This window comes from Oncorhynchus mykiss, chromosome 12 (assembly GCF_013265735.2).
Source record: "Oncorhynchus mykiss isolate Arlee chromosome 12, USDA_OmykA_1.1, whole genome shotgun sequence".
Lineage (NCBI taxonomy): Eukaryota > Metazoa > Chordata > Actinopteri > Salmoniformes > Salmonidae > Oncorhynchus > Oncorhynchus mykiss.
The window spans coordinates 63,961,679-63,986,892 of NC_048576.1; the positions used below are offsets into that span (position 1 = coordinate 63,961,679).

Here is a 25,214-nt window from a genome sequence, read left to right on the forward strand (position 1 = left end):
GGGGGTACTGTCATGTAGTGTCATGTTGTGTCTTGTTTCTGTCCTTTCCCTTCACCCTGTCTCCCTCTGCTGGTCGTTATTAGGTTACCTTTTCTCCCCCTCTTTCCCCCAGCTGTTCCTTGTCTCCTCCTAACTACCTCGTCACCCCTTTTCCCACCTGTTCCCTTTTTCCCTCTGATTAGTCCTCTATATCTCTCTCTGTTTTTGTTTCTGTCTTTGTCGGATTCCTGTTTGTGTTATTCATGCCTGAACCAGACTATCGTCATGTTTGCTGCAACCTTGTCCTGTCCTGTCGGAATCTGCCGGTCCATCTGAGCCTACGTTTGTTTTGTTATTAAAGAAGCTCTGTTTACGTTAATTCGCTTTTGGGTCCTCATTCACGCACCGTAACACAGGCGCCTCTTCAATATTATGCATTCTCAGAGGTTACCCAACGTGGACCTTGCCGTCATATCTCTTGACGCCGAAAAGGCCTTTGACCAAGTTGAGTGGCCCTATCTACTCAAGGTCCTACAGCAATGTAATATTGGAGACAGGTTCCTAAATTGGATCCAGCTTTTACAGTGCCTTGCGAAAGTATTCGGCCCCTTTGAACTTTGCGACCTTTTGCCACATTTCAGGCTTCAAACATAAAGATATAAAACTGTATTTTTTGTGAAGAATCAACAACAAGTCGGACACAATCATGAAGTGGAACGACATTTATTGGATATTTCAAACTTTTTTAACAAATCAAAAACTGAAAAATTGGGCGTGCAAAATTATTCAGCCCCTTTACTTTCAGTGCAGCAAACTCTCTCCAGAAGTTCAGTGAGGATCTCTGAATGATCCAATGTTGACCTAAATGACTAATGATGATAAATACAATCCACCTGTGTGTAATCAAGTCTCCGTATAAATGCACCTGCACTGTGATAGTCTCAGAGGTCCGTTAAAAGCGCAGAGAGCATCATGAAGAACAAGGAACACACCAGGCAGGTCCGAGATACTGCTGTGAAGAAGTTTAAAGCCGGATTTGGATACAAAAATATTTCCCAAGCTTTAAACATCCCAAGGAGCACTGTGCAAGCGATAATATTGAAATGGAAGGAGTATCAGACCACTGCAAATCTACCAAGACCTGGCCGTCCCTCTAAACTTTCAGCTCATACAAGGAGAAGACTGATCAGAGATGCAGCCAAGAGGCCCATGATCACTCTGGATGAACTGCAGAGATCTACAGCTGAGGTGGGAGACTCTGTCCATAGGACAACAATCAGTCGTATATTGCACAAATCTGGCCTTTATGGAAGAGTGGCAAGAAGAAAGCCATTTCTTAAAGATATCCATAAAAAGTGTTGTTTAAAGTTTGCCACAAGCCACCTGGGAGACACACCAAACATGTGGAAGAAGGTGCTCTGGTCAGATGAAACCAAAATTGAACTTTTTGGCAACAATGCAAAACGTTATGTTTGGCGTAAAAGCAACACAGCTGAACACACCATCCCCACTGTCAAACATGGTGGTGGCAGCATCATGGTTTGGGCCTGCTTTTCTTCAGCAGGGACAGGGAAGATGGTTAAAATTGATGGGAAGATGGATGGAGCCAAATACAGGACCATTCTGGAAGAAAACCTGATGGAGTCTGCAAAAGACCTGAGACTGGGATGGAGATTTGTCTTCCAACAAGACAATGATCCAAAACATAAAGCAAAATCTACAATGGAATGGTTCAAAAATAAACATATCCAGGTGTTAGAATGGCCAAGTCAAAGTCCAGACCTGAATCCAATCGAGAATCTGTGGAAAGAACTGAAAACTGCTGTTCACAAATGCTCTCCATCCAACCTCACTGAGCTCGAGCTGTTTTGCAAGGAGGAATGGGAAAAAATTTCAGTCTCTCGATGTGCAAAACTGATAGAGACATACCCCAAGCGACTTACAGCTGTAATCGCAGCAAAAGGTGGCGCTACAAAGTATTAACTTAAGGGGGCTGAATAATTTTGCACGCCCAATTTTTCAGTTTTTGATTTGTTAAAAAAGTTTGAAATATCCAATAAATGTCGTTCCACTTCATGATTGTGTCTCACTTGTTGTTGATTCTTCACAAAAAAATACAGTTTTATATCTTTATGTTTGAAGCCTGAAATGTGGCAAAAGGTCGCAATGTTCAAGGGGGCCGAATACTTTCGCAAGGCACTGTATATTGGAACCCCTGTGCCAGAATACTCACTAACCAATCATTGTCGCCCCGATTTAACCTCAACAGGGGGACAAGGCAGGGTTGTGCGCTGTCGCCTATGCTCTTCGCCCTAATTATCGAACCGCTCGCTCAGACGATTAGATCTCATGCAGCAATACACGGCTATAATACTAAAGATACTCTAAATAAGATCTCCCTATACGCAGATGACATCCTCCTCTATGTAACAGAACCCCAGGCTAGTATCCCAGCTATTCTTGATGTGATCAATTTGTTTGGTACCTTCTCGGGATACAGAATAAATTGGAACAAGAGTGAATTAATGCCCATACGGTCGCAAAATGCCTCCTGGCTAGAACATCTCCCATTTAAGTTATCTTCAGAAAAATTTACCTACCTAGGAATTGTAGTTACCAAACAATACTCCTTACTTTTTAAAGAGAATTTCCCCTCTCTGATACAAAAACTCAAAGCAAACATACTATTTTGGAGAACTCTCCCAATTTCTCTCCTCGGAAGAATTAATGCCATTAAAATGGTCTTCCTCCCACAACTGCTCTACCTATATCAGAACATCCCAGTATTCATACCTAAATCCTTTCATAAACAACTGGACTCAATTATCAATCCTTTCATCTGGGATTATAAAACACACAGGATAGGTAAAAAACACCTCTGTAAATCCAAGATGGAAGGAGGATTGTCTCTCCCAAATTGTATATTTTATTACTGGGCCGCTAACCTCCGCATTGTTACGTTTCTGCTGGATGACGTACTTCCGGCATCCAGCTGGCTTAGTATGGAGCGTGAGGAGTGTCACCCCTTCTCTACTGGCGCTGTGATTTTGTCACCTGTCAATCTGGAGATGTCACTTTATTGTAACAATCCTATTATACATAGCACAGTCCGAATCTGGAAGCAAATTAAAGTCCACTTTGAGCTTAGACCAATGTCATTCATGCTCCCTGTCGCCAGGAATCCCTCCTTTGCCCCTTCTAACCTTGATAACACATTTGAGCGATGGGGAGAGTTGGGGATAAGTACCATAGGGGATTTATACATAGAAGGGACCTTTGCTTCCTTTGAGTTGCTGATGGAAACTTATAACCTTCCCAGAAGTAATTTTTTCAGATACCTACAAATTAGAGACTACGTTAGGAAACACCTCCCAACATTTGGGAATGCCAAACCTTCCATGTTTGACGGATGCATAAAAATATGCCCCACCTCCGATAAACTGATATCGCGTCTATATGATGCTTTTCAATCTGTTAGCACACCTTCCACTGATGCCATCAAGGCAAAATGGGAGGAAGAACTAGGGACTGACATCTCGGTGGCAGACTGGGAAGAGAGCTTGGAGTATATCCACACATGCTCCATTAATTCCAGACATCGTCTCATACAATTCAAGGTTTTACACAGATTACACTATTCCAAAACTAAACTGCATAGGATATTTCCTGACACATCCCCTACATGTGATAAATGTCAGGCTACGCAGGGTACACTACTCCACTGCTTTGCCCTATGCTCTAGCTTGCATGGTTATTGGAGTGGAATTTTTGGGATCCTCTCTGAAGTTTTGGAGACTTCAATAGATCCAGACCCGCTTCTGATAATCCTGGGAGTATCTGAGTCCCTAAACGGATTAACCAACCCCCAAAAACAACTAATCTCGTACGGTCTCATCTCGGCAAAAAAACTAATCTTGTTGTTTTGGAAGAGGAGGGAAGCGCCCTCTACCAAATTATGGCTCAGTGAATTGGCAAACACTGTACACTTAGAAAGAATTAGATATATTCTGAACAATAAATTATCAACATTTGATCAAATCTGGCAGCCTTTCCTCTCCTACTTGGACGAGTCGGCGCTGTGAATTTGTACTTATTAACGCACTCTCAATTGTAATATTTTAATCTACCTTTGGGCAGCATGTGCTGGCCCTGCCACCCGAGCAGTTGGGGGGGGGGGGGGTTTGGGGGAATAAGGGGGGACATCTTCCCTCTTTCTTTCTACGTGTCCTTGTTTTGTATGTCGTGTTTTGTATTATTTGTTCTGCACCCAGAACTCTGGGTCTTGTTGTTCCTGTATGCTCTTTTATGTTTAGATAAGAATTGTATACCTGTCTTGTATACACCATTCTTGTGTGTGTTTAATAAAAAATATTTGAAACAAAAACCAGCAAATCAAATTGTTTGGGGAGAGACAACTGAGCACTGAAGGTGATCCTTGGTAAAGATTGCCACTCCCCCACCTTTGGAAGATCTGTCTTGCCGAAAAAGGTTATAGCCAGAAAGGTTAACGTCAGTATTCAAAACACTCTTTCTTAACCACATCTCAGTAATGACCAACACATCTGGATTGGAGCTGTGAACCCACACTTTCAATTTACCATTTTAGGTAATAAGCTTCTAGTGTTAACGTGCAGAAAACCCAACCTTTACGAGAGCAGAAATCAGTGAAGCAGATATCAGAGCACAGGTCAGAATTGGGATTAGGAACAGTAGATGGGCCAGGGTGTCCATGCACATTTCCAGATGTCATCAACAGTAATTCAATCAAGGCACGGCAGAGGACAGGGAGAGCTCTGCATTGTTGATTTATGATATTTGAATGTGCATTAGATGGCAACAGGATCATATTATACAGCAATTTCATCAGGTAACATGAAAACAAAGCTGGCGGTTGGTGGTTAGAATAGGATGAGGGGGCCAAAAGTCTGTGTAACCAATAGGAATCAACATGCCACACAAAGTTGGGCCCCTTTGCAAAGTATGCTTGCCTTCTAAGTCTTCTGCATTTGAAACATGTAATTAACTTAATAGAATTACATTTAGGCTGCAATATGTGACTAGTTTTATTTTTGAAAATGTGTTTTTTGAGCAGAAATGCCTTCTGGAACATGTGAACTTTCAGCCTAGTTGGTTTAGCCATGGAAAAAGCCAGCAACCTTCCCGGTATCCATGATTGGCTGAGATAATGAGTGGGCAGGACATGCCGAGAGATTCGGATTGGTCTGCAATGTAGCACACTTCTGTCTATAATATTAGCTGGTCTGTATGTGTAGGTAATCCTTTCTAACACTGCTTTTTTGAAAGATATCAAGTAGTAGAACTGCATAAGTGTTGCTCTCCACTTTCCGGAGGACCGAGTTCTGAAATCAGTGGAATTATATTATGATAGCTAAGGAGATTGTAACGCTCAATGAGTGAATGGGTGTGGAGTCAGGCGCAGAGAGCAAAGGATGTGGGAAAAAACACGCTTTAATGTCCAAAAAATCATAGGAACAAAATAGTATACCCAAACACAGGCGTAACTATAAAACAAAATAGTACCCTTACGTGAAATACTAGGACAGCGAGAAAACCCAACAAAACACTAACCCCTCTCACAAATACAGAAGAACAAGCCCGCACAAACAGAAGCGGGCTAAACAAACTTAAATAACCCCACCCTAACAACCAAACAATGAACAGGTGAAACCAATTAGACAAAACCAAACGAACACGGAACAAAGGATCGGTGGCAGCTAGTAGACCGGCGAGGACGACCGCCGAGCGCCACCCGAACAAGAAGGGGAGCCACCTTCGGTAATATTCGTGACAGACATTGCAATTTGCAGACAGAGTCGAAAAGAGAACACACAGAATGTTCACATCTTCAAACTAAGGGCATCTGTGACAGAGAGGGAGAAGCGTCCAATAATGTATACGGGTAAGAAAGTCTAGCTAGCTACATTTTCAGATATTATACATTTCTAATTTTGTCAGAAAATCGTTTTCATTTCAAGTTAAAGTGTACTGTTAGCTAGCTAGGTAACATTAGCTGGCTGGCTAGCTAGTAACGTTACGTGTATGGTCTGTGCTGTGTAGTAATGTTATTCATATTTCAGAGATAGTTATAGCCTAATGTCAGGGTTGGGGAGTAACAGATTACAGTTACTGTTTTTTGTAATCCCTTACATGTAATAGATTACATATAATCCATATGTTAACTGGTAACTTTAATCCGTAACGTTACCAGCTAAAATATTGTAATCAGATTACAGATACTTTTGAAAAACTAGATGATTACTTCGAGGATTACTTTTAAATTCTTAAAGGATGTTTTGGGGCGGCAGGTAGCCTAGTGGTTAGAGCGTTTGGCCAGTAACCGAAAGGTTGCTTGATCGGGGATCCTTGAGCTGACAAGGTAAAAATCTGTCGTTCTGCCCCTGAACGAGACTGTTAACCCACTGTTCCTAGGCTGTCATTGTAAATAAGAATTTGTTCTTAACTGACTTGCCTAGTTAAATAAAGGTTAAAAAAGAGAAAAGGATTAAGATATTTGCAAAGAGAAACACACCTCTGTTGATTCAATGAGAGAGATGATTATCCAAACACGATCCGAGTGGCGCAGCGGTCTAAGGCACTACATCTCAGTGCTAGAGGTGTCATTACAGACCCTGGTTTGATTCCGGGCTGTATGTGAGACTATAGATGTGGACTTTGGAGATCAGGTTGTTTTAATTAAGCAGAATTCACTCTCTGCATCCTGCATCTGGATCCAAAAGAAAATAAAACATTTGTAGAGCCACATACGTTCTGAGAATCGTCGCCTCTTTCTCTCATCGCGCATCAAAATGATTTTAGAATACAAAAATTAGTACAGCCTCTCCTTATTATGCATCAACACATAACATATATTTTACATAGATAAAACCGCATACCTGCATCCAAAAGGAAATAAAACATTTGTAGAGCACATTTGTTCAGCGAATCGACGCCACTTTCTACAACAGATGCACAACACAAGGGACTGGGATCATTCGAGGAGCTCGCCATCGTTCACACATACAATAGCCTGCTAATACCTGAGCTAGCTATTAACCATATGTTGAATGCAGAATGTTAATATCATCCTAAAAAGTAGTTACAGGTGCATCTTAACAAAACCATCAACTTATGAGTAACATCTAAATATACAACATTATTCATGAACAAAACACTGTGTGTATGACTTTGTGCTTAAAATAATCACGTTTTTCTGAAGACGACAGAAAAAACGTGTCTACCTCTGATAGCGCATCAAAATGATTTGAGCACGAGCACGCAGGGCAAAATGTAAGTACACACTCCCCTACTCCCAGGATGCAGGCATGCATAATAACAAATCAACATGCCATATTAATATATGAACCTGGTGAAATTCACACAGTACTTTAACAACTGTTACATTAGCAGCGTATGCAGGTCCTGCATGAGGGCAGAGACCCAAAGCACCCGCTGACCTAACTGCCCTAAAGAGGGTGCTGCTGCTCTGTCTGATGATATTCTCCTCAACAGAACCACATTCTGGTAGCCTACACAGTCAAACAAGTACTATGTTGTACAATGTTTTAGAAATTCATGAGTTTATTTTCTCTAGAATCCCTGGACATGAATCTAGTGAGGCCTAACCAGAAGTAAGAACCTGGAAGGTGAGGAATTCTAAGGCTCTTGTATGAGAAGTTAGCAAAGCAACATTTACTGTGTGAAATGCAATGTTATCACCATCATTCTATTTCAATTATCATCACACACCCATTTTGACTGCCAGAACGAATGAAAGCAATTCATGAAAGGACTAGATGGATAATAATGTACATGCAAGTCTGTATGAAGGCTGTATAGAAAGACCAGGGCATGGTGAATATTCCCTGTTGTCTCATAGTGAGATAACAGTACAGACTTGATGAAGGCTCTACTGGCTGTTGGATGCAGTTGGATGCTGAAGCTGGATACTGAATGTACTCTTGAACTCTCTCTCAAATAGATCCTTCAATCTTTCACCCATCCCACAGAACTCTGCATTGTCCTTCATTAAAAAAAGACAGACACATTTGTATAAAAAACATAATAAACTAGTAATGCATAAAACACAACTCATTTAGCCTAATTCCTATTTGTTATGGATTAAACAAAGACACATTGTTAAAGTGTTATTCATGCATTAGCACAATTCCAAGATTTGTTAAAAAAAATGTTACCTTAATTCTTCACATTGGATACTGCCGTAGTGCAGTCTTACCCTGTTAAATGTGGCACAGTTGGTGAAGATAAGCAACACATCAGACACAAATTGTTGCACCGACTGGTAGAGATTCTGCTGCAGCTTCTCCACAACCCTGTCCAGCCATATAGGGGTCTTTATCACACTGGTGTAGTTTCTCACCTGGCAATGAAACATACAGACGGAGATATGTGAACTTTGACACACACACACACACACACACACACACACACACACACACACACACACACACACACACACAGAGAGAGAGAGAACCAAGCAAACTGACATTGATGCAAGGATCTGCCACAGCGATGTGTTCCTCGTCCGCATTGTACAGACACAGCAGGAGGTACTGGCATTCCTGTCAGAGTAAACACACCTTTATGTGAAGGGTCAAATATAGTTTACATTTAATTCTGAATAATTATTTAATGTCAAATATATGGTGATGCTTATAATGGACAGGCAATTGGAGGTAGTTGGACCAATGATAGAAGTCATTCATTCAGGCTCCTCACCAGTTGGTGGTCTGAGATTCGGCAGGTTAAGGCTTCCTGGTAGGTCATTTGTTTGGGGTAGCGCCACGACTGACTGGCCCTCAGTACACAGAATGTACACATCCACGGACAATCATCCCTGTGATTACACACACACACATTTCAATAGTGCACAAAAAGCTGACAGCTACGTTTACCTACACAGAACAAACATACCTCTCTTATATCAATCTCTTTGTCTCACTCTGTCTCTCATCAACCCTCAACTCTTCTCACCCCAGGATAGCATCATCCACATTCGGAAGATGACATCTCTGATGGAAGGAGCGAGGACACTCATCACAGCATATCAAGTTGCCCTGGCTTCTACAGATGAAGCAGTCGTCATCGTTATCCTGATCATGCTGCCAAGACAGAGAAGAGAAGAAGGTGAGAAGGAAATGGTTAACAATCAAGCACCAACTGCCTGTTTGTGTGTTAACGAATATCGTACAGATTGGTTTCCCACACCCTCGGGTGTAAAACAAGGACATGCCTTATCACCAACTCTGTTTGCTATGTTTATGAATGATTTGGCAAAATAAACGAAACAGTTAAATACTGGAGTAGGATATGATGATGAAATGGTGATGTATTTTTATGGCAGAAACTGAACAAAACCTGCAGAAAATGTTTTACGTCCAGTCAATTGGTTTTCAATTTTGTGGTGGTGAAGACATTCTTGAGTTTACTAGCAACTATAAATATTTGGCATTAATATTTGGCCTTAACTGGGGACATGGGCTGGGATCCCTGTGGCGTGAGATGGAAGGCGTGCATAGTGAGACTTTGGAATAGACTGTTGGATGTGCCTTTTGCCAGAAAAGTTTTCAATGGGATCTCTTCATAGGAGGAGCCTGGGCAACCAAAATGTCGGTCGGCCCTTTTCCAGCAGTCTGACTTTTAACATTTGTACGAAGACCAAATTAACGGAGATATAGATACTATTTAAAAACAACTGATGACGCAATATGAAAATAAATTGGTGGGGGAGATGATTCATAAACATAAATTGAGAACCTTTTGTTTGATTAAGGGTGAATTTGTGTGTGAGAGATACAGTATATTATGTACAACCTACCTAAAAGCAAGAGATCGGCATGTGTAAGACCAGGGATATTTCCCCTGCGTATTGAAACAGGTCGGGATAATGGATGAGGAAAAACGATGTAACTATTGTGACCTCGAAGAAATAGAGAATAACATTCATTTTATCATCCATTGCACTTTCTACCGCGATATATATACACTTGTCCTTATTTCAGGAACCCACCAGATTTACCCTGGCAATATGTGGCTGAGTGATGAGGAGAAACTGAAATGTTTTTTTGTACATTGTGTATTTCTGTTCTCTGAATTTTTTTGATAAAGCCTGGAATAAAAGAAAAAGGGCAACCTATAATTACATTCTAAAAGTATTTAGCTCTTATATAGCAAAGTGCACATATGTGTATAGATTGTCTGTAGGGCTGTCTCACAGTCTTCTCTCTGATCTCTCTGATCTCACACTTGAATATTCTCTTTGTGCAAGATCAGGTTGAAACACCTTCTGTTTAATTTTTCTGTGTTTATGTATAATTTTTTACAGATCTAGGGTTATTATTATTATTATTGCTTGAAAAACCTTATCTACTATTATGTACTGATTTATTTTTCATTATTTATACAGTGCACACTGCGCAGAACACCAGAAGAACTATCACTGAATTATCACTGTGAATCATTGTAATGCTTGTTTATGTGTCAATTAATCCTCTAAGGGATGGGTTGCCAACTGATGATTTGACACGAAAATGTAATTCATTCATTCATTCCCTATACAGTGATGTTAAGTAACATCTTGGAATTTCATTATTACAACTGAAGCATTCGTTTAACCAATGTGATTTGCTGATTGGTAAGTGGGTGCCACCATGTTCCTGAGGATCGAGGCGGAAGCTTACCCTGTCTTTGGCTGTGGAGCTGCACAGCTTGCACTTACACAGGAGAGAGTGGATGACCAAGATCTTACTCTGGAAATGAGAAACAAACAAAGACAGTAGTAGTACTAGTAAAACGTCTTTGAAGACAGCAAATGTTTTCACCACAGGTCCTTAAAGACCTTGCAGACTATCTTAAACCATTCCTTGTACAGTAGGTTGGTAAGTGCCAAACACACATGTTTTCTCTCTCATCTTTCTTTCTCTCTCTCTGTGTTCTCTTTCCGTCTGTACCTCGATGAGGAGGCTGAGTGGTTTCCCGTCCCACTGGATGTCTTTCTTCCAGGAGGGATCTTCCAGATTTGACCCCCCCGTCAGAAACTCCACCGGGGTCATCCAGCGCAGCTCCGTACGGATGCTCTTTCCACACGACCCTGGGGCAACAGAGAAGATAGGGACAGGACAAACTCAAATGAAACCCTACTATAACCTTAATATACATTACATTTGGCGCATTACAGCTGACCAGAGTGACATGGGGCTATGGTAAAATAACATGTAGTGTATTGTCAACAATAGCTAACGTTTTGTCATTTACTTTACTTTATTACGTTTATGTTTGCAGGGACATTTTCAGTAAAAGTGCCGGTTTTAGCTAGTAGGCAAACTTTCTACCGCTGTCCCTGGGCAGTACAGACAATGAGCACATACAGAGCAGAGAGCAACACATGACAACTAACTCTTAGTATGCAGACAGAAAGAGCAATAACACAATAAGCAACCAAACAAAATACAGAAAATTAACAAAGAAAATCTACACACCTCACAAACTACAGACAGGTTGAGTGTTGCACAGTTACGTGTGTCTGAAGGCAGTGAGTTCCAGACATGGGAAGCTCTCACAGTGAAAGCCGTCTGACTGAAGGTGCTTTTCCTTAAGGGAACTATATAGTCACCTCTCATGGCAGACCTTGTGGATCTGCTGAAATGGGTTTTCTGCTTGATAAAAGCACTAAGTGGGGTCAGTATTTGAGGTGCAGCCAGAGAAAGAGGGTTGCCAACATGTAAAAGTGTCTCCAGTAAAATTTGTACCTGATGCAAACCGATCCTTATGTAGCACTCCATTGATGGCTCCACAGGTGACTTTGAAGACAGACTTTTTCACACCACAATGGCTGCCTCCTGTACTGCTCTCTCCAGCAGTGTTTGCCTGATCTCTTCTCTCTCCTTCCTCGCTTTCCTGCTCAGCTTCTTCTTCCTCCTCTTCCTCCTCATCATTGTCATCCTCCTCAGATTCTGAAGTGAAGATAAACAAAGAGGTTTAGGGAAAGATGGTTTATTATATAAGTGTGAAAGGTCAGGCCTGCGTCACAAAACCTTATAACAAACAAAAACACAAAGTTAGAGAGACAACACCATCCCCTTTACCAGATAGTCATGTCTAAAGGATTCAGAAAGATTCCATTGAGCTGTGATTGGTGTATATACCTGTGACTGAGCCTGCTGATTGGTTGAAGGGAAACAGTGCTCTCTTGGCCTAGATATGAGAAAAGGGACAGACCAGTTTTACATATATCAGTCACATAATACACTCTTCTTTATCCAATATGGTAAGAACATGGACAAACAAAATGATCATTGGTCAAAGTATGATCACACACAAGAAATATAAATTCATGCCCGCATAAACATCACAATATCAACGGATAAGGCTAAGCTGTTGTCAAGTTCAGATGTTGCAATAAAACTGATTCATGACTAACAATCATAAACAACAGGTATTCAGATGCTATGACGATGCAGCACTTTCTATGCATTTTCAATGGTTCCACATGTTTCTATGCCCAGTATGGTAAGAGGTTGTACTTACAGAAGCTGAATTACCATGATGTATTACCGTTCTATTCATTTGTAGGGACCTCCGAACAGTGGATGAGGAACCAGGGTGGTGATCCTGGATTGCATTCAGTTGTTAAAGGCAAGGATATATTTTTTAATTCAGTTATTACAAATAATTTTTTTACATAGAATGATGCTGTACTGTTATATAGATATACAGTATGATGTGGATGTACTAAGCATTTGAGAGCATTTGTACAACTAAATAGTCAAATGAAGTGTGGCTGTTAATCCAGAGGATGTGGTATATTGAAAGATTGGTCTCCTACCTGTGCACTCTTTCTTCTTTTAAAGTCTGGTGAAGTTAAATGGCCTCCCTGAGGTGGGTGGGATGGTGAAATGAAGGGGGAGAGAAGGGGGAACAGACATGCCATTCAGTCACTCAACACTTAAAATAAATGTCAGTGAAATACCTGTACAGTTAGTTTCTTTACAGAAAAACAAAAAGGATATAATGTAGCTATAGTTCGTTGCTCTGTCTGGCCCAATTTTCTGCTATATGTAATGATAAACCGATATGCTGTGGTAAAAGTAGGGGATACCGGGGTTGGTTGCCTCACGGGTTGGTTGTCACAGTGCTAATTACTACCAACAGAAATGGACCTGTGTGAATTCTTTGAAATAACTCATCCACCTGGTCAGTTCATGTCAGCATGACAAAACATTGAGTACGGCGTGCGTACTGGCGGCAGAGAAGTGAAGCGCAGGAGAGCAAAAACTGTGTTTACAACGGCGCAGTTTAATAATAAAAACCACCGGAAACAGAACAATACATCAATGGGTACAAAACCCGTCGCACACCAGAATATAGTGCACAAGCAATACAATAAACTACAATAAATTACAATAAACAATTCCGGACAAGGACATGGGGGGAACAGAGGGTTAAATACACAACATGTAATGATGGAATTGAAACCAGGTGTGTGGGAAGACAAGTCAAAACAAATGGAAAATGAAAAGTGGATCGATGATGGCTAGAAAACCGGCAACGCAGCCCGCCGAAAGCCACCTGAACAAGGAGAGGAACTAACTTCGGTGGAAGTCGTGACACATTGAGGTGAGAGGAATGTATTTTTTATAAGTACAAGTCAAACAATAAATGTGTGATATTTTCTATTTTCTTTGTAAATGTTTGAATTATGCGAGTATCCATGAACACGTACGTTTGTTGAAAAGAGGAAAGGGAGAACTCTATTTCAAACCTATTTCTGAGTCCCTAGGTCAAGCCACGAGTTAACTAGCATCTTAATTTATTGAGTCATATCCCAGTCTACTTATTTTTATAAAAAAATATATTTTAACATTATTTAACTAGACAAGTCAGTTAAAAACACCAAACGACTTAAACAAATATTATATGAGCAAAAAATATTCCACTTTATTTGGAATGGCAAGCCAGGCTAAATTAAACAGGCATATTTATATAATGAATATGAATTTGGAGGGTGGACATGATTAAAGCCTTGAACCTCTCACTAAAGGCTTCAGTCATATAAACATTGTACTGAAATCCGAACTGGTTTTTCAGCAGATTAGTAAGAATGGCTCACCCCACTTAAAAAAAGGCCTTTTTCCCTTTATTCAGATTACCACTTCTCACTTTCGGTTATTTGAAAATAAAATGATCTCCAGAATTTCGCTATTTTTAAAACAGGCTATAGAAAGCTGGTTGCAATTTCAGTTTTATGCATCAGAAAAGACAGAACAAATATTCCAACAAATTTTATGGTTAAACTCAAATATACTAATTGATTATAAAAAAGGTATAATCTTTGTTGAAACCTCTTACAGCTACCCCCCTACTTTTTTCAATTTCCGCCTGTAACTGCCTGTAGCTCAGGCTCAGAACCAAGGATATGCATATTCTTGATTTGATTTGAAAGAAAACACTCTAAAGTTTGTGTAAATGTGAATTGAATGTAGGAGAATATAACACAATAGATCTGGTTTAGATAATACAATGAAAAAACCATAGGTTTTTTATTTTTATTGTTGTATCATCATCTTTAAAATGAACAAGATAAAACAAACATTCAGATAGGATGATGGGGACAATTTCAGTGAAAAACATAAGAGGGCAACAGTACTTGTGCAAAAGTTTCAGAATGATAACTTCCAAAATGAGTCTGCTACATGACATTTATCATGAAGTCACCCAGGTGTCCCACACAAGTAGCCCAAATGTACCCAAGTGGCCAAATTGGTGAAGTTATACATTTTGAATGGAATAACTATATACAAAATACCAAAATGGTATTCTAACACACCCCCACCCCAAAAAAAATGGAGAAAAAACATGAAAAATATATATATACATTTACAAAATAACACTTTCAATATTTGGAAGACCCTCAGTCCTCTACACAATATTGTGCTGCTGATGCCAGGTGCCATAGCAGTCTCTTTCTGCTGTAAAGCAGAGGGTCACGAAGCATGTGGTGCAGGTGATGGGGGACTTCATTTTGCAAAGAACACAGCGACGCCTCCATGCTGTGCCCTTTTGGCCCTGAGTCACATCCATGCCTGCAGAAATAAATTTGGGCAGATGAACACCACTTGTGGCAGGAGCTGGATGAACCAGCTTCAGTGGGGGATGGACAACTTGGCACTGGGGGCTCCCATTCGGAGTCAGTGTCACTGTGAAAGAAAATGTTTAGTTAGAATAGTTTCACATATGAGCCCTGTATCAACAGGTATAATAAACAGATATATATAGAGTACAGGGAACATAAGGTTGAATATATTATTATAGACCTGACAAATCTACTGTCTCATTTATATTATGACAGACCAGCTAGATCTACTGTCTATTTTATATTATGACATTTCAGCTAGATCTACTGTCTCTATTATATTATGACAGACCAGCTAGATCTACTGTCTTTATTATATTACAACAGAAGAGCTGTATCTACTGTCTCCATTTCACTTTGGCATTGTTGTGGGCCTGCCCTCCCCTCAACAGCCTCAAATAGGCTATTTCATGTGGGGGTGGGGTGGGGTGGAGCGGCAGACACACGCATCTCACATTTCATTACATTTTTATATATTGCTACTAACATTTAAAAAAAATCACAAATAATATTTTATATTATTAATTTCAAACAACGGCATTAGCATGAGAAGAACTTACCACTCCAAAAAGATGTCCTCTCCGTTCCAAAAAATATTCCTCATTTTGGGAATCGCTAAATTAATCGTCCTCCAACAATCTCTGTCTCACTTTCCCAATCAATTTCTTCTAAAATTGTGTGTATATCTAGTCTTAGATTTAGCTTTCCCTGACTTAGTCGCCATACTGATTGATATATAAACAGCTGAAGATGCGCTTTACCAAAACAACGCTGTGCGTAACATGCATTGCTCCTTCCGGTATGAAACTTCAATGGCGAATGACCCTCTTTACGCCGGAGTTTACTACATGGGTTGGTCTTCCAACACATAAACATTACATATTGCCGTTTACTTCAGCTCATTGACTATCTACCCAGCTAGATTTCAAGACGATCAGTGGTCATTGGGTTAAAATACAGTCAATCAACGAAACAGCGGTCATATCATTGGTGCACAATGATGTCATTACTTGTTGTCTTCAAATCGGTTTCTTTCAGTCAATTCGTCCTGCGAAATGACCCATCAGGTTCAGTTGATTGCAATGAAACCAAACATGACTGGAAAAGTCACGTTTCGTGTGATTATTTACATCGAATGTGTCGTCAAAAATGGAATGAGACGGAATTCACGACACAAGCGGTTCACAAAATGTTTAGTGTTAGGCTATAAAAATGGATTTTATCAAACAAAAGACAATTCATTGTGTAACAATGAGCATTGTGATTGCAAACAGAGGAAGATTGTCAAAGGTAAACAATTTATTTTATTGCAGTTTGTGATTTTGTTACGCTTGTGCTGGTTGAAATAGTTGTTTTTTATGGGGCTCTATCCTCAGATAATCGCATTGTATTCTTTCGCAGTAAATCCCTTTTTAAATCTGACAACGCAGTTGGATTAGCAAGATTCTAGGCTTTCGAAACTTGTGAGACACTTGTATTTTCCTGAATGTTTAATATGACTATTCATGTAGCGATCACCGTATGTTGTCGAATTTCATCCCGGTTCTGTGCGCAGAGAGGTTAATGATATCATAAATATGACTGTTGGAGTTGTCACACATGCAGCTAACAAAAATATATGTAAATGTCTGCTATATCCAAATTGGAAGAGGCATGTGGAAGGGGAAGACGGTAAGGCAGTTGTCTGTTGACCCTACATTAAAGACCAACATTTGTTAAAGAAAATTGTGATTACAAAAAAGTATACCAGTTTCCATTAATAACCAAAAAATTGAAAGCTGCGCAAAATAGTTAGGAAGAGATTTTCGATGTGCCGATTCCATAGCATGTGGTTTATGAACTGATACACAAAACAACACTGGATTAAAAAGTTTGTTTTTCCATTGAATTATTATACAAAATTCTTGCAACCAATAGAATGTTATGTATATGAGGGATACAACCACTCCCAGCTCTGGAGATTTTGCTGCGAAGAGACAGAATCATTAGATAACTTGTTTTGGTACTGCCCATATGTAGGGCAGCAGGTAGCCTAGTGGTTAAGAGCCCTTGTTGATGTGCCCTTGAGCAAGTCACTTAAACGTAATTGCTCCTGTAAATCGCTCTGGATTAGAGCATCAGTCAAATGACGTAACTGTAGCTTGTTTTGGTTCGCAAGTTTAGGAATGGCTGAAGCTAATCTTAGGAAAAATATTCATCTCTAATTTACAATCTGTAGAAACTATGATAATAGAAAGGTTCAGAACGTTTGTGAAACATTACAGCACAGTTGATGGAAATTAGAGATAGATGGAAGGGGTTGAGGGTAGCTGAAGTGTTGGACTAAAAACGAATACAAATATATAAGTAATGTAAAATACACTGTGTCTGTAAAATGTATATAATATGTATAAACTGAAAGTAGAAGCCTAAGTATTGTTGTCCATTATTTTACTCCAACTAGGGGAGGAGTGGAAGGATTAGGGTAAAATGATAAAGAAGGAAACAAATATATTTTAAAAAATATATATGGGGGATTGGAATTTATGCAAACAATTACATTGATGGAACCCACAATCTATCAGCAATATTAAAGCTGATCTACCCCCTAAAAAAAGAAATAAACTGTATAAAAACATTCTAGGCAATAGTTCTGAAAGTAGGCTAATAAGCCAAAAGGCTAATGGTCCCTTAAAATTGCATCTTACATCACATTTGCGCAGATATGTGCACCACGTCATTGCTCTCTCGCTCGCTTGCGCTGCTGTGTGTGCATCTAGCTAGCTGTCACTCAAATGGCAAGGAGCTGAAGCTCATTGGGCAGAACTCTAATTGCTAGGGGGCTGGCCCACATGGGGGAAATGTAGGGGAAATGGCACCGCACAGCTCCCAGTGCACAGTCACTTTCAAAATAGGGATTTTTTTTTTTTTTTTTTTTTTTTTTTTTTTTTTTTACCTTTATTTAACCAGGCAAGTCAGTTAAGAACAAATTCTTATTTTCAATGACGGCCTGGGAACCAGCTGCCTGTTCAGGGGCAGAACGACAGATTTGTACCTTGTCAGCTCGGGGGTTTGAACTCACAACCTTCCGGTTACTAGTCCAACGCTCTAACCACTAGGCTACCCTGCCGCCCCAATTTCATGGCTAATTAAATAAGACAGTCATTCTGCTCATATATTATGCATTTATGAAATACACATTGACACATCCAGTCCAAAGCGGGAGGTTAAAAAAAGAGAGACTTACTAGTCACCAAAGTTCTGGAACATGTCTTTAATTATCATTAAGGGGATAGCTGGGGATGGTTGTCACATGGAATATAGGGTTGGCTGTCACTATCATCATTGACACTGCCAATACACAATAAATCCCAAGCACTTTTGTGCTTGTGTTATAAAGAGGTCCCTTCATTGCCTCTCTCTCTCATATACACATTTTTCCTGTCATTTACTAAAAATGTCATGTAATTCTTAAGGCATAAAATGCAGAATTATGTTAGGAATATTGTATGATCAAAGAAAGGGTATTTCTAGAATCTGTTTGCTACATTCTTCACTTCTTGTTACAAAAGCAATAAGCAACAAGCAAGCATTGTGACAACCAACTCCATACTATGTGACATCCAACCCCACAATGGGGCTGGTTGTCACAAGTGGACAGTGTGTTTGAAAGCTTATAAAATTAAATAAAATGTTATTTGTCACGCTTCAGATAATAAACAGTAGCAGCAGCATTTGTGGTGAGAGTGAAAATATGTGTGTGTGTGTGTGTGTGTGTGAGTGGTGTTAGTATGCATGTGTATACATGTTATGTGTGTGGATGCCAGGGATTGACATCGGTAACCGGGATCCCGGGACTGTCCCGGAAACACTCACACTTCCCATTTCCTTAAGAAATGTAATGAGATTTTCCCCCAATGTCGGCACTAATGCAATTCCATAAAATACACAACATGAGCAGCATTAGATTAGCAAAAAATAAAATTATCCTAACAGGTTGTCGCACGGAAGCCTTTAGCTTAGCGTATTTACTTCACACAAAGTGAGCATGAATTCAAAGCACACGCATAATTGACACTGCCGGACTGCACACGCGATTCGAATGCAGTTAATAAACCCGGGTTAAGCAAGCAGTTTTATTTGCTCTGAAATCTTTACATAGTGGTGCAGCCCAGCCGACAAGGTGGCGCAGCGCCCCTCTTATTTGGGGAGAACCCTGGCATAGGGACCATATCTTGGTTTTAAAAACTTTAAATGGACACTTCCAGTTGTTATGGACATTTTCCGGGACTCTGGATAATTATGAATTATTCCTGGTATTGAGACTTGGTAGATTCTCTGGAAAAAATGAATCCCAAGTGGGTGTATGTAGTGGGTGTTTTCATGTATGTGGGTCGGGTCTCAGTGTAAGTATGTGTTAATGTGTGGGTGGAGTCCAGGTTGTGTTCATAGTCAGTGCAAAAGAGTTATTGTAAAAAATGGTCAATGCTGGTAGTCCGGATAGCCATTTGATTAGCTATCTAGCAGTCTTGTTTAGAAATCTTATGGATTGTGTGTAGAAGCTGTTCAGGGTCGTGTTGGTTCCAGACTTGGTGCATTGGTACCGTTTACCATGCAGAGGCAGAATTAACCGTCTATGGATTGGGTGGCTGGAGTCTTTGACATTTTTTGGGACTTCCTCTGACACCGCCTGGTATACAGGTCCTGGATGGCAGGGAGTTTGGCCCCGGTGATGTACTGGGCCATACGCACTACCCTCTGTAGTGCCTTGCAGTTGGATGCCAAGCAGTTGCCATACCAAGTGATGATGCAGCCAGTCAAGATGCTCTCAATGGTGCAGCTGTAGAACCTTTTGAGGATCTGAGGGCCCATGCTAAATCTTTTCAGCCTCCTAAAGGGGGAATAGGCGTTGTGGTGCCGTGTTGGTGTGTTTGGACCATGATAGATTCTTAGTGATGTGGACACTGAGGAACTTGTACCTCTCGACCGGCTCCACTACAGCCCTGTCGATGTGAATGGGGGTGTGCTCGGCCCTCTGTCTCCTGTAGTCCACGATCAGTTCCTTTGTCTTGCTGATGTTGAGGGAGAGGTTGTTGTCCTAGTACTACACTGCCGGGTCTCTGACCTCCTCCCTTTAGGTTCTCAACATCGTTGGTGATCAGGCCTACTACCGTCGTGTCGTTGGCAAACTTAATGATGGTGTCGGAGTCGTGCGTGGTCGGTCACTCAGTCGTGGGTGAACAGGGAATACAGGAGGGGACTAAGCACGCATCCCTGAGGGGCCCTAGTCTGGAGGGTCAGTGTGGCAGATGTGTTGTTGCCTATCAGTGGTTTCTTTGCAGCAATTTGACCATGAAGGCCTGATTCAAGCAGTCTCCTCTGAACAGTTGATGTTGAGATGTGTCTGTTACTTGAACTCTGTGAAGCATATATTTGGGCTAAAATCTGAGGTGCAGTTTACTCTAATGAACTTATCCTCTGCAGCAGAGGTAACTCTGGGTCTTCCTTTCCTGCGGCAGTCCTCATGAGAGCCAGTTTCATCATAGCGCTTGATGGTTTTTGCAAATGCAAAAACCATCAAAATGATGACTGTCATTTCTCTTTGCTTATTTAAGCTGTTCTTGCCATAATATGGACATGGTATTTTGCCAGACAGGGTTATCCTCTGTACCTTGTCACAACACAGCTGATTGGCTCAAATGCATTAAGAAGGAAAGAAATTCCACAAATTAACTTACAAAGACTCACCTGTTGGTTTGAAATGCATTCCAGGTGACTACCTCATGAAGCTGGTTCAGAGAATGCCAAGAGTGTGCAAAGCTGTCATCAAGGCAAATGGTGGCTACTTTGAAGAATGTCAAATATAAAACATATTTGGATTTGTTTCACACTTTTTTGGTTACTACATGATTCCATATGTGTAATTTCATAGTTTTGATGTCTTCGCTATTATTCTACAATGTAGAATACATTGTAGAATAATAGTAAAAATAAAGAAAAACCCAGGAATGAGTAGGTGTGTCCAAACGTTTGACTGGTACTGTATATATATCCCAGAGTGTAGTAGTGTATGGAAACATTGTCCAAATGACATAGGCCTGATTAGAGTCTGAAAAGTGACCAAGCTGTTAAACTTTTCTGTGTTTTATTTGATGATTTTAAATGTATTGTATCCACGTCTGGTTGAATTGTGTTTTTAAATGGTCAAATAAATGTAATCAAAATATATGCTATACCTGGATCAGTTCTCCCAGAGTGGTGTTTCTACAGTGGATACTGTACTTCCAGTTCTTTCTGCTCTTCTTCCCCCCAAACTCCTCAAAGCCACTTGGGGTGAACCAGCGACCCTGGACCACAATGCATCTCTCCCCTGAAAAAAAAACAATGAGGAAGTCAGACATCAACCAGCAACACTGGACCACAATGCACCTCTCCCCTGAGACAAACCAATGATGAAGTCAGACATCATTCACACCACCACAAATTAAAACCCTGCAAAGAAAAAAATGGACCGTAGTACACATGTGCCTGACTGTGAATGAAACATGGGTCTCCTGCACATCACAATACTGTGTTAACCCACTAAAGTCTATGCATTAGATCTGGGCCCGTATCCACAAAGGGTCTCAGAGTAGAACATTTACAGTAAGTGCTGATGGGTAAAAAACTAAAGCTATCCTTGAAACTATAAGAGGTGAAGCTATAAATAAGAGTCACACCAAGTCGATAGATATTTAGGACACCTCATGAGCTGTCCTAACCAGTTAAGAGTTATTAAGCAGGTGTCCAACCCGGTGCGGCTGGCTTCCGGGTTGGATGCGCGCTGTGTTAAGAAGCAGTGCGGCTTGGTTGGTTTGTGTATCGGAGGACGCATGACTTTCAACCTTCATCTCTCCCGAGCCAGTACGGGAGTTGTAGCGATGAGACAAGATAGTAGCTACTAAAAACAATTAGGTACCACGAAATTGGGGAGAAAAAGGGGTAAAAATGTAATATATATTTTTTAAATAAAATTATGTTTTAATATTTCTATATGATCAATCCATAAATAATATAGACCTACTGTGCAAGTAACAGTATTTCTTGAGCTTTTGACAATGATGTCACATGAGACCTATTTCACAACTATATGCCTAAATACTTATAACCACTAGGCTAATAAATAAACATGTTTTTCTTCTGATTATTTATTTACCTACATAACATCACTTTGTTAACATAATATGTCAAAATTGGGCATGCCTATAAATTGGCCAAATTGGCCAATCTCGGGCTTATGTTAACTTTGTGTTCGATGAAAATGATATACCTTTCAAAAGTACGCAACGTTATTGGCAAGTGAATTCATGCCTACTGTGCCAAAGATTTTCAGAGTTGATATAACGGTAATATTAGCAAAATTCCACTTTTAAGAACCATCAGAATTGGTTAAAAAAAGAGATGCATGCCAACATATTAGAGTAGGCAAAATGATCATGCAGACGAAAATAATAGCCAACTTTTTACCATTGCAACATGTAGGCTACAGTCACATTCACCATGGTTGCATGTTACCTATAGAGTTCACAGCTGGCAACACCTCTTCGTGATTGGCTATTCCCCATTTGCAATGTCAATGAGGCAACCATTACACACAAACATATCAAGTCCATTGTTACGACGTACCTGTGGCCAGCTTGTTTCTGATGAGCATGCCTTCCTTGTCCCCACAGGTGACTGGGAGCTGGATCTTGTAGAAGGGCCAGGTCCAGATGTCAGATTTCTCCCCCTTGCAAAAAGGAGAACCTGCATTGGGACATGTTGGGGACAGTCATTAAGATGTGACTTGAAAATAAAAATATTCCCTCCCCCACTACTTCCTACGCTATGAATTCAAGAGTCAATATTTACTCAAGAAAATGTCTGTTTGAAGTTACAGAGGTACTTTAGACTTTCTGATTCAAGGCCTCCTCTTTCCCCCAGGGAACATGAAGCCTGGGACTCACAGTTTTTGACCCTCTGGACTTTCCTCTTCTGACTGGGGGTGGACTGGGTGGACGTGCTGGGCTTGCCCTTCTCTGCACTCTCACTTTTCTTTTTACTATTTTTCCTTCCTGTCTTTTTCTCCTCCTCCTCCTCTTCCTCTTCCCCATCCGCTGAAGCCTTCTTCTTGTTATCCTCCTCCTCCTTCTCCATCTTCTCTGGCAGATTCTCATAAAATGTGAACGACCCTACAAGGGATTGGAGGCAAAATTGAGCCAACCATGCAACCTAATTAATGTACACCTAATAACAAATTATAATAAATACAAATTTGATAAGGCTTTTAACCTCAACTTCAAAGTATCCACCATTGTGACTGCATTTATATTATACTATTATAAGTTAGAAGTTATAAGTTAGAATTATATATAGATATGAACCTATCCATACAAATGCCAAAATAATACCATAATAATACAACAATAAGAGTGAAGGCTCCAGAACTGACCGTCCAGCAGGCGGTTTCGGAGCAGGCGTAACGTGGGGTACTGCAGCAGGAGGTGGTCCCTGAACACACAGTTCCAGAACACCTTGATGCTGTTGGGCCTCTCTGCCTCCACCCAGTCCAACACCTGGTACACACCCTTCTCCCTCACCGCCTTATTCCTACACCGAATCAGCTTCTGCAGGAGGGGTCAAATACAACACCATGGTCAAATTGTGGCTGGAGTAGAGTGATACTTGATTCTCTAGAAGCAACTACCATCCCAATCAGTTCATGTGACAGAGTGGAATTCATGGACACACATCAGGCATTACTAATCAATGATCCTCAACTCCAATGTCCACTCTTACAATAACATTCAAAGACCTGTTATTTATATTGTTTGTACCCAGCTAGTCATAGGACAGTAAATGGTCTTAGTGTACACAGAACACTCCTAGAATTATTGTTGGCCCGCTGAACCCTGGAGATCCTCAAGGAACCGTTCGCGGTCAAACCGGGAAATGGTTACAATCTTTTATCCACCATTCATTTTTCCCATCATTTTTTTAAAACACTTAAAATAAGGGCTGTGTTTCATGTAGGCTTACCCTGGCGAGACGATTTGATAACCGTGTAAATCTCTCAAGGACAAGGTGACGTTTATCAATATATTTGCCTGTATTTGCTCCTGGTTGACATGTGTACTATGTGTCCATTGAATTGGTTGGAACCTCTCCAGCGCGCTGACAATAAACAATGATTAATTTAAGATTGACTTCGAGTGATTGATTCTGCCAGCAGAGCTTTCCAGTGGGGGTCTGTGAGGAAACTCGGTGGCGCATTTTATGACGTGTCAGGAGTTCACGTAGGGGTCATGATTGGGGCTGTACCAAATGATTGATCTATTAGAATAATTTATTATGCTTATGTTGTATTAATAGAAGGGGAGGGGTTATACGACCTCTCCCTCATTACATTTACAGGGTCCTAGACTACAGATTAACAATATATATAGATTATGAGGTTTAATATTGTTCCACAGTACTTTTCTAGGCTCTCTGCCTCTTATGAAGAAACTTCATGAGAAATGTGTGACTGTGAAAACAGAACTCTGCAGGGGAGTGTAAGAGATAGGAGACTCGTCAGACAATCCACTATAAATCAACTTGGACATTTACTGCTAATCTTTTAGATAACACACTAAAAGCCTTGTTTATATAGCTGTGTAGGCATGGCTTTGGTCTCATGAGTAAAAGATAATGACGTAGGCAGTGACATCAAGAGAACTGGACTTTGGGTTTGATAAAATAACATGGGACCTTTTCTTTGATGCAGAACTTACTCAGAAACATGCGTGCTATGTTCCTGTTTGTCAACTTCTGTCTGCAATTGCATTTATAAAGGTTTTTGAATGATTTAATTAAAGATATTGTTATAATGCGAATTTCACCGATGAGCCAATGATTGACAAAGAACAATGAAATGAACCCCAACAGAAGCATGAGGGAAATTCCTGTCTGACCAAAAGAGGACAAGGACCCGCTCAGATCAGACCTTTATAGTGTGCTGCCCAGGAGGAGACACATCATCCACGAACAATTGAGGGACGGCAACTGATTTACGGAAGTCATTTAAAAT

At 40.4% G+C, this 25,214-nt stretch overlaps 1 protein-coding gene across 3 annotated transcripts in view; it reads right to left on the reverse strand.

Moving 5' to 3' along the window:
- Positions 1-7,553: 7,553 nt before the first annotated feature.
- The window catches only part of LOC110537998 (nuclear body protein SP140-like protein), a 29,845-nt gene continuing 12,184 nt past the window's right edge, over positions 7,554-25,214 (reverse strand). Inside the window, exons 2-16 of one of the 3 annotated variants that reach the window (XM_036938066.1) lie at positions 23,598-23,772; positions 23,113-23,337; positions 22,793-22,912; positions 21,364-21,497; positions 12,842-12,889; positions 12,544-12,627; positions 12,162-12,210; positions 11,766-11,969; positions 10,968-11,107; positions 10,698-10,766; positions 8,992-9,110; positions 8,737-8,854; positions 8,505-8,579; positions 8,234-8,377; positions 7,554-8,020 (exon numbers count right to left, since the gene is read on the reverse strand). In XM_036938066.1, coding sequence (XP_036793961.1) covers positions 7,907-8,020; positions 8,234-8,377; positions 8,505-8,579; positions 8,737-8,854; positions 8,992-9,110; positions 10,698-10,766; positions 10,968-11,107; positions 11,766-11,969; positions 12,162-12,210; positions 12,544-12,627; positions 12,842-12,889; positions 21,364-21,497; positions 22,793-22,912; positions 23,113-23,337; positions 23,598-23,772 — 1,818 coding nt within the window. In that variant the 3' untranslated portion in view covers positions 7,554-7,906. Of the gene's footprint in view, positions 8,021-8,233; positions 8,378-8,504; positions 8,580-8,736; positions 8,855-8,991; positions 9,120-10,697; positions 10,767-10,967; positions 11,108-11,765; positions 11,970-12,161; positions 12,211-12,543; positions 12,628-12,841; positions 12,890-21,363; positions 21,498-22,792; positions 22,913-23,112; positions 23,338-23,597; positions 23,773-25,214 lie in introns of all 3 variants that reach the window. The other 2 variants (XM_036938067.1, XM_021624503.2) reach the window with 2 other exon arrangements.